The sequence below is a fragment of the Mya arenaria genome, chromosome 3 (genome assembly GCF_026914265.1).
Source record: "Mya arenaria isolate MELC-2E11 chromosome 3, ASM2691426v1".
In the NCBI taxonomy this organism is placed as follows: Eukaryota; Metazoa; Mollusca; class Bivalvia; order Myida; family Myidae; genus Mya; species Mya arenaria.
The window spans coordinates 81,879,795-81,899,487 of NC_069124.1; the positions used below are offsets into that span (position 1 = coordinate 81,879,795).

Here is a 19,693-nt window from a genome sequence, read left to right on the forward strand (position 1 = left end):
TGTAGGAATAGTTTATGGAGGACTAACATTATATTGCATTTGAGGCCCCTAAGGTTAAGGTCAAGGTCACTGTTATTGAAAATATAAAAAAAAACAGTTGAAACTGAATCTAACAACAAAGGCTTAAGTTCTTCTGCCAATCATTGAAAACCTGGTTTCGTCTCATTGGGGCGTTTTTACTTCTTAAATTGACCCTTTTTATTGCTTTTGAAAGGCACACATTACATCATTATTGTATTTACAATTGAACACCGTGAATCCGAAGTTGTAGGGACCCAACAAATTACTTCGGAATAGCGGTGTTTCAGATTAACAATTTTCCGCAAATGACAGCGTTCGCGAATTAGATGACGTGAAATACTAAGTCGTGAAAATTGCAATGTCGGTTACACGTTACCAATATGATATACTCGGTTTGAGTTATCTTTCATATATAAAACTATTTGTTGATTTATTGTTTAATAATTGACAAATAATTCGTTATTATACTTCTTTATTAGAACAACATAAAACATTTAAAACAAAATGACAGCACGTGTATGAATCTGATGACATTTTCGAATGATATTCAGAATGTGTTAACCAGCAATTATATACTACATCACTGAAATGAATCGCTCATTTTCTGACATCGATGTTTGTAACATACGCGTGCTCAATGTCATTCTTAAACAAGCGCTAATTGTGCTCCAATGTCACCTCAAGCCGTTGCCTGAGTGCATTCGCAGCAAGGTGTGAAAAACTATGACACGATCAGGTTCGAATTAAGAATTGATAATTAGGTGTGAAATACCAAATCGGAACCGTAATTTTTACTTCGGAATAATGATTAGTTCGGAATAGCGAATTCAGATTAAAGACCAAAATTTAGTTAAACAAAGAAGGAGTAAAATCGGGGCCGAAAAATAAATTCGAAATAGCGATAATTTTGGATAAACGATGTTCGGAATAGGGGTGTATTTTTAAGATAAAGAGGCATATATAATCGATCGTGCAAAGCTCTTATTATGTCTTTTAATCATACTTTTGAAATTTGGCTTTTTGATATGATTTATCATGGGATTTCTCTTAAATGACACTTAATTTAAATACAGACTGACTATAGAAGCAGTGTTTATGTATCAAGCAGATAACACTTTCAGATGACATAATTGTTACTTATGCTACAGTATTTGTTTTCTTTACCAACTATCTGCTAACCTTTATTTTAGGATATGTTGACCGTTCAGCGTGTGCGGGCTCTGCTGCTCCACTTGGGAACTACAGACTGGTCGGTGGTCACTGATATAATTTCATCCATGGTTTCATTCTCCGAAGCTTTCACTCTGGGCAGCAGACAGTGTACATGGACTGGCACCGTATGTCCGTCTATTTTTAGCATGACTGCTTGTCTGATTACACATTTTGCCAGTGAAAATATGTATGTATAAACTAATCTTATACATGACAATTCCTGGAATTTCCTCTCTGAAATGATGTCATAAATCAATTGCATTAATTCATCGGTGAATTTTCATGAATATAAACACAAACTGAGTTGAATTATTTCAGAAGAGTTTCTTTAAGGAATATCGAATATTCCTAAATTACAATGTTATAAGTAAATATCATAAAAAATTATACATTTTTTCGTATGAATCTAAACTTGATACAGAACATCAGACAAGTGTCACAAATATTGAAATGGATCCTACATTTTAATGGATCATTAAATATATAAGATTGGAATGTAAGTAACAATGAATTCCTTCACGCATTTACATTGTGCCACTGAAACTTTACAGCTGTGGCAAGTGACTGGAGACAACCTTGATCTTGCCTGTTGGGACCTGTTGCTAGGTAACCTGGTTGCTATGGAGACTGTGTTGTCGCAGGAACAGAGGAGAAAAGTGGCCGAACATATAGTCCAGGCTCTCCTTAACAAAGCAGAACACACAGAATGGTAAAACTGCTTGCATCAATATGCAATGCCTGAGAAATGATCAGTGTCAAATTCAGTAGCCATCGTGTTTGTTTTCATGAAATTTGTAGAAACTTCTAACATTAAAGAAATCAGCTACTCATAGTTCCTGGATAACAGTCAATCAGGTTGAAGTTTTGTAGATAGAGCATATTTTTTGTTAATAAAAGGACCATGGTACACTTAATTCCATTTGTTTGGTACTTAAGTTTTATTTCATATAAGTATGAATCAGAAGTGCATAATATACAGTACAAATATTTACACTTGCCTAGTCCTAATAGATGAAACTTAAAGTTTAGATTGGTACACTTAATTCCATTTGTTTGGTACTTAAGTTTTATTTCATATAAGTATGAATCAGAAGTGCATAATATACAGTACAAATATTTACACTTGCCTAGTCCTAATAGATGAAACTTAAAGTTTAGATTGTGTAACACACTAAGAGTTATGACGTCATTATTTAGTTCAATATTGCGCTCCGATTGGATTAGCGCGATGTCATTTAACAAATGATATACAACATTACAAAAATCAGCTATTCTTTTATACAAACGTATCTTGTTTGTTACATTTCTTTTAAAAAAATCCTCAATTGCAGAAGATAATTTTAATTGTAATGAATAATTATTTAAAATGTAATTATGCCCCCCTTCGAAGAAGAGGGGTATATTGCTTTGCACAGGCATGTCGGTATGTCGGTCGGTCGGTCCGTCGGTAGACCAAAGCTTGTCCGAGTGATAACTCAACAATTCCTGGACGTATGGTCATCAAACTTCACATGAAGGTTGGGCCTGACCAGTAGATGACCCCTATTGATTTTGGGGGTCATCGGGTCAATGGTCAAGGTCACAGTGACCTTTAATGGTAAAATAATTTTAAAGCTTGTCCGAGTGATAACTCAACAATGCCTGCACTCATGGCCCTCAAACTTGACATGGAGGTTGGGCCTGACCAGTAGATGACCACTATTGTTTTTGGGGGTCATCAGGCCAAAGGTCAAGGTCACAGCGACCTTGAATGGTAAAAGGTTGTCTGAGTGATAACATGACAATGCCTGCACCCATGGCCCTCAAACTTGACTTGGAGGTTGGACCTGACCAGTAGATGACCCCTATTGTTTTTTGGGCTCAATGGGTCAAAGGTCAAGATCACAGTGACCTTGAATGGTAAAAGGTTGTTCGAGTGATAACTCAACAATGCCTGCACCCATGGCCCTCAAAGTTGACTTGGAGGTTGGGCCTGACAAGTAGATGACCCCTATTGTTTTTGGGGGTCATTGGGCCAAAGGTCAAGGTCACAGTGACCTTGAATGGTAAAAGGTTGTTCGAATGATAACTCAACAATGCCTGCACCCATGGCCCTCAAACTTGATTTGAAGGTTGAGCCTGGCCAGAAGATTGTCCATATTAATTTTAGGGGTCATTGGGCCAAAGGTCAAGGTCACAGTGACCTTGAATGATAAAAGGTTGTCCAAGTGATAACTCAACAATGCCTGCACCCATGGCCCTCAAACTTGACATGGAGGTTGGGCCTGACCAGTAGATGACCCTTATTGATTTTAGGGGTCAAAGGTCAAGGTCACAGTGACCTTGAAAGCAAACTCGACAATTCTTGGACCTATGGTCATCAAACTTGACATGAAGGTTGGGCCTGCCCAGTAAATGACCCTATCGACTTTGGGGGTCATCAGACCAAGGTCAATGTCACAGTAACCTTTTAACGGAAAAAAGTTAACAAATCTTCCCCCACTGATATCTCAACAATGCCTGAACATATGATCATTAAACTTGATATGGGTGTTAAGCCTGACCAGTAGATCACCCTTATTGATTTTAGGATTCATAGAGCCAAAGGTCAAGGTCACAGTGATCTTGAATGGTAAAAGGTTGTCCGAGTGATAACTCAACAATGCCTGAACCCATGGCCTTCAAACTTGACTTGGAGTTGCATCTGACTTGTAGATGACCCCTTATGATTTAAGTGGTCATCGGGTCAAAGGTCAAGGTCACAGTGACCTGGAATGATAAAAGGTTGTCCGAGTGATAACTCAACAATGCCTGAACCCATGGCCTTCAAACTTGACTTGGAGTTGCATCTGACTTGTAGATGACCCCTTATGATTTAAGGGGTCATCGGGTCAAAGGTCAAGGTCACAGTGACCTGGAACGAAAAAAACTTGTCTTGTGATAACTTGACAATGCCTGCACCCATGGCCCTCAAACTTGACATTTAGGTTTCTGGTGACCAGCTGATGACTCTGGATTTTGAGTTCATAGAGTCAAAGGTCATGACGGTCATATCACACTTTATCCTCACACTTTAATGGTCATAATCTTAAAACAGCAACAAATCAGCTGTCATTTCGGTCCATGCATATTTCATTCAATTGTCCATATAATCCTGACAACATGGCGCTCAGGGGGGGGCATAATGTTTGACAAACATCTCTTGTTATTAATCAAATTTTTTCTTGCATTTATGCTGCAAGAATACAGCAGGGCAATGACTCCAGATCAGAAGTTTGCTTGTTCAAATCATGTCGGGGTCACTTTTTTTGCTGTTTCTTTCGGAAACGTGTGCATATTACCAAGAAGGGCTAGCACGCTTCATGGAATATTCTTACATGCCCTGCTGCATTCTTCTTCAAGATCAATGAATACACATGCACCTAAACGAGTACAAAAGATTCCAAAATTGTATTGTCTCATTTCCAGTTTAAGACTATTAATCAAAAACTTATTTTTATTTTTTGTAGCAATTATAAAACACCTAAAAGTGTAACCCAGGCTGTCCTGGATTCAGGCGTGTTCTTTGAGACAGGAGAACTGCTTACAGAGATAGTCACCCAACTCTGGAAGCATGGAACTGGCACATTGACACACAGCAGTCCGAAAAAGTAAGTTGTGCAGGAAAAGATGTGTAATAGTAATGCATGGTGAGTTTAAGCAAATAAGTAAATGGTTACGAGTTGCTGTTGGCAGCAAAACGATAACATCTCGCCTACACATGTATCCATGTTTCAGACATAAGAGAGCAAAGCTGGGTGGTGTACTGACCAGTTTGAGCGAACTGCTGACAGTCATCGGTGACCAAGAGACACCTTGGCACAGGGACATGAATAAGTATGATGCTGTTGAAATTGGTCAAAGCTTCAGCATTTTTTAACCAATGGATGTATAATTGTTGATAGATATATATTATGTTATATTATACCTTACATGAATAGAGCAGATTAGTCCGTTTATGACTGTTTTTCTTAAATTAAAGTTTTATAACGTCAGCCGTCCATAAAAATATATTTTTGGCTAGTCTGGACATGTCCAAAAGTATCTAATGGACCACTGATGTCTAATTTAGCCTGTGGCAGTGAAAAAACCTTGGCTTACGCCTCAGTTCATAATATACACCTTCAGTGGCTGCCTGGTAGGTCCTAATATTGTCATATAAAACCTCAGTAATGAGAAAAATATCTTAACTTTAGCATGAAATGTCTTTTTTTGATGTGTTTAACATATATGCATACCCTGGCCAAATACTTAACTGACATACAGATGGCACACTTTCTACCATTCTCTTTTAAAGAGCCTTTTATCACAAACAAAACTTCCAATATATTTTCCTCATAGGACAACAAATACATCCAACACTTCATATAAAAACACCAGCCCATCAACCTGCCAAACAAATGTTTAACTTCAAGGTGGAGCAAGATTTTTCCAAAATTCAAAAAATGATTTGTTTAAATTTGAACAAAAAAAGTCATCCCAAGGTTGAATCACAAAGATAAAATAACGTTTGTTTGTGTATACCAACTTAATCCAGATGTTTTTTTGAAATCACACAAAAAGATGATATGAGTGGTATTTGTTTTTGAATTTTACACATCATGAAATCATTTTGACCACATCAGCAAATGATGTAACATGAGTTCTTCTTTTTCGGGTTAAGTTAAACTACCGGTAATTCTGTATTATATTTCTTCTCATTTCCACTCGGTTTTGAGCAAAGTAGGGTCAAAGTATGTTAACTTTTAAAGTATGCTTTTCACTCAGACTGCAAACCATTTTGCTGCCCTCAGCAGTTAATATTGACATCAAAAAAGGTGTATTTACCCTTTCATATTATTTTCTATTTTGTCTCAGTCTTATTTTTGAAAACTTTTAAAAAACCCTCAACTTTTCATAATAATTACTCCTATTATTTCATCATTTAGTCTATTTTCTTGCATCTTACCGATTTTATTGTACAATCATTGCTGGTTTTCAATGAATTAGGCTTTGAAAAAAGACAACTTACTACTTATTATATTAATATAAGCTAAAACTACGTTGCTTTATGAAAATGGACCCTGAATAATAGGGCATAATTCAGTACGGCTCTCTTAGTCTTTTTTAAAACTCAACAGAGATTAATTGTAGTGGTATATTGTATGTTATAGGACTTGACAACTTCAAATAGTTTTTCACTTATCTGATATTATCATGATAGACAATTCTGTGTAATATACAAATGACTCCATATCATTATCACCCAGTGAGAGCCTGTTGCGGCTCCAGGAGTCTGCAGGCCACCTACAGCAGCTGATGTCAGACACCGGTCAGTCTCTACCTGACATGGACTGGACACCTTGGATCAACATTGGACAGGTACCACAGTGGGGATATAGTAAGGGGTGTAATAGCTACAAAACATCTCATAATGATCAAGACAAGTTATGCTTCTTGTATCTTTGCTCTTCGAGTTGTAATGTTCCAATGTGATTTTGAGATACAAATGTATTGTTATAAAAAAAAATCTACTGGTATCAACAACAAATGAAATTAGTTTGAAATCTTTGTCATTATTAGCTCGACTGTTCGAAGATTAGGTGGGCGATACTACTCGCCCCAGCGTCGGCGTCTGGTTAAAGTTTTAGAGCAAGTTGGGATTTTCACTTGTAAGTCCAATACCATTCATTCAATTGGCTTGATACTTCACACAGTTGTTCAAAGCCAACACATAATGAGGTTAGATAACTCCATATTATCTTTTATACAAATTATGGCCCCTGATTGACTATGGAACTTAGGTTAAAGTTTTAGGGCAGGTTGGGATATTAATTAATAACTTCTATACTCTTCATTCAATTTACTTAATACTTCACACAATTGTTCAGGACCATCACCCAATGAGGTTACCGAACTCCATATCCTTAATACAAGTTATGGCCCCTGATTGACTTAGGTTAAAGTTTTAGGCAAGTAAAAGTTAAGGGCAAGTTGGGATTTTAATAAAAAAACTTCTATACCGTTCATTAAATGCACTTAATAAAATTCAAAATTATTTACTACCATCTTACAACAAGAAACATAATAACTCCATTTTAACCCTACCGGGTAAATACAAATTATGGCTCTTGATTTTTTTATTTTTTTTTATTTTTTTATTTCTTTTGAAAGGCATATTTTTATATTCTTAACCAAATTTTCATAATGAGAAATCAAGTTATTTGAATGATTTGCGTCATCGTTCGGGCGGGCTGGTGGGAGGGCAGCATCAAAGTCACCTTATGTATTGAATAATTTTAGTTAGGTTTGACATAAAGAGACCAAACTTGGTAATATTACATCGTTATTGTATTCATTTCTAAGTCAAAGCGGTGTAGTCGAGCGCGCTGTCTTACGACCGCTCTTGTTTATCTTTAAAGCTTACATTAAACAATTTATTTTACATATGATATGCATGTGAAAGTTTTATTCAATTTGCAGATACTGTATCATTTTCCATTGGTTGAGCTGTGGCCATGTGACCAGTTGAGGGTGCTGATTGGTGTCCTGGCTGGGCTCTCCATTGCTGTTAGCAAGGTAACATTCATATAGCTGTGTATTAATGAATATATTACTGATGACAATATACATTTAAATATATTGGTATACAATTGTGTACATATTAACTATATGTGTAATGGTGATAAACCTCTTTAAAATTTCTAAATGGACTCAAATCAAATTGTTTACTAGTTTTGGGCATACCGGTACTTACATTATTGCTTAAGGTTATTTGACCATCTGTTTATGTATGTATTCAGGGTGAGGAAAGCGTGTGCAAGCTGTACCTTGAGCTGGGTACCAGGATGTTGTCGAGCTGTGGCCGGCTCCCAATCTTCCAGCTACTGCATGTGCCAACCTTCCTCACCTGGATGCTGGAACTCGTCAACAACACTGCACAGGTGAGATTACCGGTATTACTGCTTCTTAACTTGTCTGTTCGTCTCTGAAGTAGTAGTGAGATTGTTAAACTTAAATCCTTGGTGAAGTCAGCGTCTGCTGCATCATATTTTGCAAAATTGTTTTATCTTAGAAAAAAAACTGTTATACAATTTTAATTATTTATTCAGCTGTTGTAGATCATTGTAAATTGTCATAATAAAAATGTTCACAAGTTTTGCTGTCTGTCTGGAAAACAGTATGTTGAAATATCTCAAGAAGTATGCAAGCTAGGTTTAAGAACCTTTGATTATAGGACCATTAGGAGATTATACATATCATTTAATTTTTGTGTTTTACCAAAAAAATGAAAACAGTAAAATACCACATAACTGGCATCATTGAGAACATATTAAAGCTACCCGGTACAATATGAGGATAAAGGGCAAAAAGGAGATTATTTATGCCATTATTTTTTCTACTTACCTTAATTGTGGTATATATGTATGTGTCTCTCTATTCTCCTGATAAATATGTCAATATCTCAGTAAGTATGCAAGATTGTTTTATGAAACTTAAAATTTATATAGAAAGTAACAATAAAATAATGCATGTTCATGAAATGTATTTTGTGTTGGACAAAAAGATGTTATTGCCATGGCAACGAACATAATGAAATGACCTCACTGAGTAGAAAAGCAAAGGTTCACGAAATTAAAATTTAGTATCAGGACAAATAATAATAATGCAGATTATATAATTTTAATATTTTTGGACAAATATGGTTGCTATGGTAACTTGTAAATAATCAAAATACCAAACAAATGATGACAATACTATAGAAAATATCATGTCCCCTGTGAAAAAGAATTAAAATTGCTTCTTAAAAATGTGAACAAGGTAATTTAAGAGATTAATGAAAAATACCAAACAGTTGTTTCAGTTTTTATTGCAACTAAAACAGTAAAATACTATTTATGCTTGGGTTTTTTATATTATTTTCAACTGGCAGGTAAACCGGTAGGTAACTATTGTATTGCAAGGGTTACTCAGTGACTTGTTTTCTTGGATTCTATAACACAGTATCAATCATGCTTGGTTTACAATACAGAAGCCGGACATGTTGCAATACATGCTGCCGGCAGAGGTGTCATGTCAGGCCCTGGTTGGAGACTACACAGTGCTGGAGAAGTTGACACCCCATCTCACACAGGTAATATACGCACACCCAGAGTAGTGTCATGTATAAATATGGTTCCACAGTATATTACAATGGTTCTATGCTGATACATTCTATATTGAAGAAATAACTTAAAACAGTTTATGCTTGATAGTTTATTTCAGTTTATTTTCTGAAAGCTTAAGCTGTTATCAACTCAAAACTTTAACATGCATGGTTATATAACCACATACGTGTGTTTCAGTTGGTCGTAGAAGTTAAAACGGGAAAAACAGGAAAGCCAGGGGCCCTGACATTGACTTTTTTCCTGCTGCAGGAGATTTCAAGGGTGGGTTAAGAATAATTGTGTTGACATTACTCTTTTATTTTATCTTCTTCTTTTTCTTGGATCATATTTTGTCTGGAGCAGAGCTACTTGAAGGAATTGACTGTGATAATTTGAAGCTGTGCATCTTGAAATAATTGTTACCCTTGGGCACTTTGATGCAAAGTTATCTCCCCTCATAAATTTAAATAAGGGACAAAACCTAAAATCCCAGTTTATGTTATCATGACGACCTATTCCAATTCGCAGTACATGACAAGAACAACGGAATTTCACAACACTTTCTTTAGAAAAAAGGCATATCCATTGACTGAACTCAACGCAACTGGAAGCATGTTTATTTTTCGCCCAGTTTGCTGGTGACTGATTTCTCCAAATATATTGAAGTCATCATTCATTTAAGAAACATTGAACATGTAGTAGCCACTTAAAATATGGGTAATTGTTAATGATATCTCCATAACGAATTCCAGATTGTTCAGTTAAAGATGGTGACACTAATTTCTTTCAATATTCTATTATTATAATTCAGCATACAAAATGTACGAAGGGGTGCTTTTTCTAGAAATTGTTATTTTTCTTAGGAAGTCATTTTGTATTTTGTCAATTGACTCAAATTCCCAAATTTTAGACCCGTACATTAAATTAAGTTAAACTGTGGAATTAAACAATTCAAATTGCAAGTTGATTGGTAAGTAAAAATTTCTTGCCTGTATGAGTAGCAGTTGCATGTATTTATAACTATTGACAAGTTGATTTTATTTCGTTTTGTATTTCAAATGCAGACTGGCCTAGCTTTCTTGCTCCAAATACCATTACTTGGTTTTGCTTTTGTTAATATTAAGTTTCCAATACATACAGTATTTTTCAAATGCATTTACCGGTAATGTTTCTTGAAATTGTTTGGCATCTTCTGAAAAAATAACACTTGTCAGCATACTTGAGCACTACGAAGTTAAAAAGGTTGTAAAAAGTTCTAAAATTTCCATCATAGTAGTTTAGTTCAAAACCAGAGTTGACAAGCGACTTTAATTATTGTTCAAGGTGTTAAAATTAATACTTAAATGCAGAGGGCTTAAATAGTGGCCTTGCCATACACAACAATCACTTTCAAAAAAGGGTGACCGGTTTCTTTCCGGGTTTAGAAAATATTTTAAGTGTTTGTAGTGTAATGCCTTTGGCAGAGTGTTGAAAATATCTTGTTACTTCTGGACAATCTTTGAGTCTTATTGAACAACAAGATAAAGTTATGTGTATTTCCAATTTTACCCAATACCCATGCATAGCCAATACCAAATCCAAACAAAAGTCATTTGACTCCTGTTGCCCATGTTGTCTTGCTCTGAAACTACTTTTAGTTTAAGAAAAGTAGTTTTACCAGTAATTTGATTAAAAATGAAATTAAACATGGATATTACACACAAAAATGTACCTGTATTTGCTGATACATGTTAGGTAACATTTATTGGATTTTAAATCATGTTGATGTTTGTGTTCTTATTTGGTTGCAGCTGTGGAATCGTCCATACCTGAATGACAGTCTGAAGTCTGCCTGTGAGGAGATGTACGTGTTAATGGCAAGACCTGTATTAAAACTGGCCTCCAGTGTGAAAGATTGCACATACTCTCATCACGAGTCCCTGCTGGTCCGATCTTGCACTGCTGTGCTCACCTGTGCACATAAAGATACTAAAATAAAAGAGAATCTGTACAAAACTATGCCAGCCATCTTGAAGTGGTGCCACAAAGTTATTGATAACAGTCATGTAAGTTTCTCTATGTAGATGATTTAGGGAATAACATCTCCCCCATTAATGGGGAGACATATTGTTTTGGAGACATATTGTTTTAGCTCAAGTTGTCCGTCTGTCCGGTCCAATGTAGTGCGGTTCAATGTAGTGCGGTTCAATGTAGTGCGGTTCAATGTAGTGCGGTTCAATGTAGTGCGGTTCAATGTAGTGCGGTCCAATGTAGTGCTGTTCAATGTAGTGCGGTTCAATGTAGTGCGGTTCAATGTAGTGCGGTCCAATGTAGTGCGGTTCAATGTAGTGCGGTTCAATGTAGTGCGGTTCAATGTAGTGTGGTCCAATGTAGATGTGTTTAGGGGGATGAGTTCATTAGGGTTAGGAGTTTATTTGGTCATGTTTTCTATTGAAAAAAACAACAACACATTTTAGAGGCTTTTTTTAAAGAAGGAAAAAAAACATAAACAAGAAATGTTGACACCTCAGCTTTAGCCAGCCCATCTGTGTTCATATCCCTGATAATGACATCAATCATGCATTTCATGTTTGTTTAAGATTTTTCCTGGCCAAAACAATAACAAGGTACACAATTTACAATGCACATGTATATCTATGTGCAATCCAAGCATATCCGAAGATGTTGTGTTCATCGGATGATGAATCAATTGCTGAAAGGCCATTCATTTAAGGAATGGATGTTGAGGTGTAAATATAATCTCTTGAACTTTTTTAAGGATCTGAATTAACTTGCCACAAATTTCCACCATATAGTGACACATTTTTTAAATAATGCTATTGTAAAATTATTAAAAATGCTTTGCTTAATCTTTGATTGTAAAGATTTTCAATCATTACAGGAGAATGGAAATGTGCATGGCCGACTGGCTGCCCTATGGTTCCTGCAGACCTCAGCCCGGTACCACACCCTCCATGCATCTGTTCTCACCATGGAAACCAAACTGGCACTATGGCAACACTTGGTACAGGTGGTCAGGCAGGCCCTGAATACACAAACACCAGACAAGCAACCACCATTATGTATTGAGAATAGCAGTGAACACAGTAGTAGCCTGAAGAAGACAGATGCAACTGAGTATGGGACTGGACATTTGAGAGATTCTAGAAAAAGTAGAAAGAGAAAACATACATCTGTTTCAGAAGAAAATGAGATGGATACCTCTAGCTCAAAAGACAATGGCACATCTGATATAATAAACCAAGTTAGGGCCATTTTACAATGTAAAGATGACATTACAGGGAGCGAAGCTAGAGATATAGGTATCTGTACAGAACCAGACAAGCTGGCTACCAGTGAAGCCATTGAGCCACTGGACTTCAGGATACTGGTGTACAAGGGTCATCTACTGGAGAATGGCGACCTTCTGGTGCTGCAACAGACACAAACTGTCATGGCTGCCATCCTGGTTGCCCTCAACATCGACCAGTTTCAAGATGTGCTCAGACAGCTGGAACATGACATGGTACTAAATTTCTTTACAACAAAAAAATATTAAAAATCTGTGTTTTTATCCACACTTCATGGAACTGTAAAACTCAAATAAGTACATAAAAGAGTGGCCATATTGTGCTGCAGCATGGCTGCCATCTTGATTAGCCTCGGCATTGACAACTTCCAAGATGTACCCAGACAGCTTAAACCTGACATGGTATTAAATTTCCTCATCAAAGCAATATTATAAAACTATTAACATACTTCCATTGAAGTTTGAAGGATGGTTCTTTTCATACTATATAGAACTATATTATTCCTGAAAGAACATGCAAATTGAATGTGGTTATTGAGAGACATTGATAGTGCATATGTTGCCTATGATCAGGTATATTTGCATAAATTTCAGCACCCAAGCACTCTGCAGTCAGATCGGGGTAAAGTGAGTTCATCCCTGTTCATCTGGAGAAGTCTGTTAAAGCTGGAGTTTATACAAGAGCAGACCAAAGTGGTTAGGAAAGTGGCAAAAGATGTGAGAACAACATGTTTTTTGTCATTAATATTTGAATACAAATGATATCAAAGTAGTTTCGTGAATCACTTTGCCACATATTTTCTTTTAGCATTATTCTTTGCTTTGTTACTGGCTATGAAAAGATGAGGGGACATGTTTATGCTACATAGGCTTCATCACTTTGTTTACAGTAAATCTCCTCTTTAGCATATCTTTTTAAACCTGTGAAACGAATGAATCTTATTGTGCTGATGGTTACTTTACTTGAAGAACTCTGATTTGACCAGAACCATAATTTCACTGTTATTTCATCTTAGGGCATGGTTGTTTTTAATATATACCAATTGTGTTTTATCTGTCTATTGACCATCAAAAGGTCTTTTAAACTGAAAAGTTTTTGAATTTTCAAATTAAGTTTGACATACTGATATGCAAAATGCTACATGTTTTTTTTCCAGCTAATGTTGAACTGGCAGTGTATTGTTGAGCGACTGCAGGGCTGGGATGACCGATCGGTTGTCATGGAGATCACAGTGCCTCTTCTTCAGGCACAGCAACAATTGCTGCTTCTGGGCAAGGTAATACAAGTCACCCTAGGGGATGGAAAATTGTTAAGTGACTGGTATTAGTATTTATTGTATGTTGTACATTTCTGTTGCATCAACATACCAATAGGCGGATTTGTTGATTAATATGCAACAAAGAAATATGCATTTAATTTAGAATTTGAACCAATTTCAAACAGTTTCATTAAAAAGTCTCGTTATTTGAAGTTACTGATATTACCCAATATATTAGGTTTATTTCCCTTCAGACCACATCAATTTTATTTTGTTGTAAAAATACAATATTCTTTTTTAGTTTAAGAAACAGTTTAAGAAACAGGAAAGGGTAATACTTGTAATAAAAAAGTTCAAATGTAAGAAAAGTTTTAAAAGAAGATACTCTCAGGAAGGAGTCATTCACAATCATTTCTGATTTCTGTGTGATTTGATGAGATTTCTTGGTACATTAAAATATTTTTTTCATTCAGACTGATTTTTCTAATGTAATGATGATATCTGTTACCAGAAGTTCCTGCCAAGCCAGACAGTGATGTTGGCCATGCACAGCTGTGTATTCACCCCGCTAGAAGGCAGCACCTACCTGCCAGCCTTTCATGCAGTCTGTAACCTGCTTAATGCCCTCCTCGTGCACCACACAGAAACAGTCTTCCAGAATGTACCAACGTTCATAGCCTGTGCTAAACGTATTCTTGCATTTATTGTTCACTTTGTTTAGTTTAAACATTATATATATTACAAAGATAGTGAAGAAAGTTGTGATAACTTAAACTAAGTCACTCTAGTTTGCACAATGTTGTCGAGTGTGTGGCCTTGTGTTGTAGGAGAAACCGTAGTTCCCTGAGAAAACCCACTTTTCCGGCTTGGTGACCACTAACCAAACTCAGGCTGGGAATCGAACCATTGGTGAGAATCTAGTGCCCTAACACTGCACTTACCAGAAACATTTCACTTTGTTTAGCTAATAATGCTTCTTCTTTTCAGTAGTAAAATACAGCAGTTTGAATATGGGGTTTGAATATAGCAATGGCTTATATACATACATAAGAGGTCTTATTGAAGTGCAGACATTAACTTAAGCTTGTAAGTTATGCCTTCTTTGCTATTGAAAAGCAGAAATTGTAGAGTAGTTGTCCATGATGATCATATTCCTTAATATCTGTCCAGGCCTGCTGCTGTCTGTTGTGGAGCACTCCGACCAGGACCAGGTATCGGGAAAGGCGGACGTCATTGACAGTCTCCTAGCTTGTGCTTATCAGATGGAAAGGTAAGATGCAAACAAAGCATATAAAAACTTCCCTATTACTGTCCGTTTCCGCAGCATTTTAAACCTTGTTACTCTGTTTACTCTCCAGAACAGTATCTTTGTAGGGATAGGTCAGATAATGTTCAAACTCAGGCAGTGTGTTACCCTTGATGGAATCTCATCAGTTGTATATTTTATGAATTGGTCCCTAGGGGTAAAAAAAAAAATAAGTCATTAGATCAAAGTGGGTCACATGGGGTCAAATACTAGATCGTTCAGTCAAATCGTATAGAAATCTTGGGAATAAACAGCGGCAATATTTTCACTCCAATCTTTATGAAACTTAATCAGAATGCTTGCCTGGATGAAACCATAGCATAGGTCACATGGGTTCTAAACTAGGTTACTAGGTAAAAAAACTAGGGAACACTCCAGAGGTTAAATTTTTGCAATATTTCTAGTCCAATCTTCATGAAACTTAATCAGAATGTTTGCCTTGATGAACTGGGTCACATGGGGTCAATAACAAGGTCACTAGGTTGAATCTTAGAAAACCCTTGGGAACACTCCAGAGGTTACTTTTTTGCAATATTTATATTCCAATCTTCATCAGTATGTTTGCCTTGATGAACCTTTTTATGTTTGAAATTGGGTTATATGGGATAAAAGACTAAGTCACTAGGTCTAATCGTAGAAACACCATCGAATCACTAAATGCTATATTTTTTTGGCAATATTTCTGGTTCAATCTTCATGAACTTAATCAGAATATTTGCCTTGATAAACTATTTTAATAGATTGATTCTGAATAATGTAGGGTCAAAAACTGGGTTATGAGGTCAAATCTACATGTTACACTATAAACAATATTCTCTTTTTTTCAAACGGTTGCAAATTTACGCATATCAAATATGAAATGTTCATATGAGTATCACTGTGCAGCCGTATTGCATGTTTCCGGTGGAATAATTCACCTATAGTTTACGTAATTTTGATGCCATCTACTTTGCCTTATCTGGCAGGGGATTCAGTGAATTTGCTTGTTTTTTACTGCTATTATAGATTTTGGTTTCAGTATTGCTTACCTTTTAAGAGAAACAGTGTTTACAACGCAGGTTGAAATTTCTGAAATGACTCGCATGAATTTTTAAATTAACACTAATTAAATGACTTGTTTCTAAAATTTTAGCGAAAAAGAAATAGAAAAATTGCTGAATATTGGCGTTAGATAAAACTTGTATTCACTCCTTATCACAGAAAATTTCCACTTTTCTGAAATTAATTTTGATCTTAAACAAAAATAAGCAAATATCACCTATATATCAATTTGATGATAGTCATCACAAATAAAACTTGTGGCCTCTGACGAATCTACACTGAAATGGCATCTGGCTAACAATCTGTTTTTACCTGTGCAGGTTGTTTTCTCTGATAGCGACCCACAAGCTTGAGTTTGGCAAGCTGGCGGTGTATGTTGTGGCCGACTATGTCACAGCTGTGCAGAAAGTCACGCTCCTCCCTGCTATAAAGGTATACGACCATAGATTTTAGAAAAAGGAGAGGTATCATTGTAACTTTGGTACATGTATGGTCATTACGTGAAAAAATATCATGAAGATATTATACTTTGTCAACATATTAATAATCACAATACCTACCGTAAATCCATCCATTTAAACACTGTTCTAAATGGTGAGTTTATCAGGATTAACATTATCAACCTTTATTTTCAATAAACAACCAAAAAGCATGGAATAAGTTGCCATACTTACATTTGACAATACAAAAAAAAATTGGCACCAGTAGTAGAGTAGATATGATGAGTTTAGAACATAACTTATTTGTTAATGTGCTTGTTTTAATAAAAATTAAGTCTGTTGAAATGCTCTAGAAGAGGTGGTCAGAATTTAGGTACGGTTACTTGACCAATACGAGAAGAGAGTCCCATCACTGGCTTAAATACTGGAGTCATGGCCCTTGATTAACCTGCAGTGCTCTTGTTAAAATGATGCATTGTTATTAGTTGTAACTACTTGACAAATTTCTTATCAATCTTCAGATTTGTTAAAGAAACAGAACAATCCCAGTTCAGAATATACATTTATGTGTAACTTTTAACCAAATATTCAAATTGTAAAGAAATCATCAAATGTAGTTTATTTTCTCCTTTTGACATGCCTATCAATTCATGAATTATTTCTCTCTATTCCAGCGTGGAGTGGTACCTGCGGTATACCGAATGTTGGACCTGTGTGATCGGCATGCAATCCCCCAGTTACACGTTGTCCTTCCGCATGGCCTCACTGAAATCTTCAAACTTCTGTATGCAGACTACACCAAGTACCATAAATATACCGGCAGAGTGTGATTATGGAGCTGCTTAAGTGGTCCTGAGAATTATGAAATTTGACGGAATCGAACATGAGTTATTGGAAGTTTCAGATTCAACGGGAGCATACAGTATATATTTGTCTTCTCAAAATATGATTTTTCCTAGAAGTACATTGCAAATTAAGTGATTGAGCCAACGAAATAAAATCTTTGTCTACGTGCGAGATAATTGTTATCATCTATGGTGTCTGTCCATCCAGTTTTTAAGGTGTTTTTTCATAACTTTAAATCATTGGAGATATCAACTTAAACTTCATTCAGTCGATCACATGAACAATTCACTCTTGCATGAGAATTTAAATAACTCTTGCACATCAAGAACTAGAACTCCAATTGCTCCAAATAAGCCACATCTCTTTGGATAGAACATGTTATCAAATGAAATTACTTTTTATCATAATTTGAAAAAAAATCTGGTTGTTTGTGAACCTAATTAAACAAATAAGTTATTTTTCTCCACAATTGAAATGGTTTGGAAGGAATTGAATTAAGCATTTATAAATCACATTTGTAATATCGGAACCAAAACCTACAACCCTTTGACTCATTGTACATGATAGCTTCCCTTGATTTGACAATTATTTATTGATTATAGAAACATGTGGATATGGTGACAGGTTTTCATTTACTACAAACAAAACAATTGCATTTTTTTGTGTTTTATATATATGTACCATTATGTTGACAATTATTGGTTGAATTGAAACAAACTTGTACATAATTCATTGTTACTATTTAAGATTGTACTTGAATTAAATATCAATTATCTGTTATTTCTTCCTCTATTCTCCACAACATTGAATCCTCCTTTAGGGCAAGATATGGTCTTGTTCCCTGACCATGATATGTACATTGTAGGTTAACACCAGCGTTACATCAGGTCACATGACATGTACATTGTAGGTTTACACCAGCGTTGCATCAGGTCACATGATCATGAGATGTACATTGAAGGTTAACACCAGCATTACATCAGGTCACATGACATGTACATTGTAGGTTAACACCAGCGTAACATCAGGTCACATGACATGTACATTGTAGGTTAACACCAGCGTTACATCAGGTCACATGACATGTACATTGTAGGTTAACACCAGCGTAACATCAGGTCACATGATCATGACATGTACATTGTAGGTTAACACCAGCGTAACATCAGGTCACATGATCATGACATGTACATTGTAGGTTAACACCAGCGTTACATCAGGTCACATGATCATGACATGTACATTGTAGGTTAACACCAGCGTTACATCAGGTCACATGACATGTACATTGTAGGTTTACACCAGCGTTGCATCAGGTCACATGATCATGAGATGTACATTGAAGGTTAACACCAGCATTACATCAGGTCACATGACATGTACATTGTAGGTTAACACCAGCGTAACATCAGGTCACATGACATGTACATTGTAGGTTAACACCAGCGTAACATCAGGTCACATGACATGTACATTGTAGGTTAACACCAGCGTAACATCAGGTCACATGACATGTACATTGTAGGTTAACACCAGCGTAACATCAGGTCACATGACATGTACATTGAAGGTTAACACCAGCGTTACATCAGGTCACATGACATGTACATTGTAGGTTAACACCAGCGTAACATCAGGTCACATGATCATGAGATGTACATTGAAGGTTAACACCAGCGTAACATCAGGTCACATGACATGTACATTGTAGGTTAACACCAGCGTAACATCAGGTCACATGACATGTACATTGTAGGTTAACACCAGCGTAACATCAGGTCACATGACATGTACATTGTAGGTTAACACCAGCGTAACATCAGGTCACATGATCATGACATGTACATTGTAGGTTAACACCAGCGTAACATCAGGTCACATGACATGTACATTGTAGGTTAACACCAGCATTACATCAGGTCACATGACATGTACATTGTAGGTTAACACCAGCGTTACATCAGGTCACATGACATGTACATTGAAGGTTAACACCAGCGTTACATCAGGTCACATGACATGTACATTGTAGGTTAACACCAGCGTTACATCAGGTCACATGACATGTACATTGAAGGTTAACACCAGCGTTACATCAGGTCACATGACATGTACATTGAAGGTTAACACCAGCG

General features: G+C 36.1%; 1 protein-coding gene across 1 annotated transcript; it reads left to right on the top strand.

Moving 5' to 3' along the window:
* Positions 1 to 1,191: 1,191 nt before the first annotated feature.
* On the top strand, positions 1,192 to 18,333 carry LOC128226647 (uncharacterized). Its single transcript, XM_052936607.1, has 17 exons — positions 1,192 to 1,358; positions 1,785 to 1,942; positions 4,722 to 4,862; positions 4,990 to 5,088; positions 6,501 to 6,612; positions 7,714 to 7,809; positions 8,034 to 8,174; positions 9,263 to 9,364; positions 9,576 to 9,659; positions 11,168 to 11,422; positions 12,259 to 12,882; positions 13,261 to 13,383; positions 13,824 to 13,943; positions 14,437 to 14,614; positions 15,096 to 15,195; positions 16,593 to 16,704; positions 17,387 to 18,333. Exons 1-17 carry the CDS (start codon positions 1,215 to 1,217, stop codon positions 17,540 to 17,542), a joined length of 2,745 nt encoding a protein of 914 aa, XP_052792567.1. The 5' UTR covers positions 1,192 to 1,214; the 3' UTR covers positions 17,543 to 18,333.
* Positions 18,334 to 19,693: the final 1,360 nt, after the last annotated feature.

What these genes read in the sequence shown, in the direction of transcription:
- LOC128226647 (XM_052936607.1), top strand. Translation starts at nt 1,215, where the DNA reads ATGTTGACCGTTCAGCGTGTGCGGGCTCTGCTGCTCCACTTGGGAACT. An exon ending in CTTGGATCAACATTGGACAG is followed by an intron (nt 6,613 to 7,713) that starts GTACCACAGTGG and finishes TTCAATTTGCAG; the next exon opens with ATACTGTATCATTTTCCATT. An exon ending in TTAGGAAAGTGGCAAAAGAT is followed by an intron (nt 13,384 to 13,823) that starts GTGAGAACAACA and finishes TTTTTTTTCCAG; the next exon opens with CTAATGTTGAACTGGCAGTG.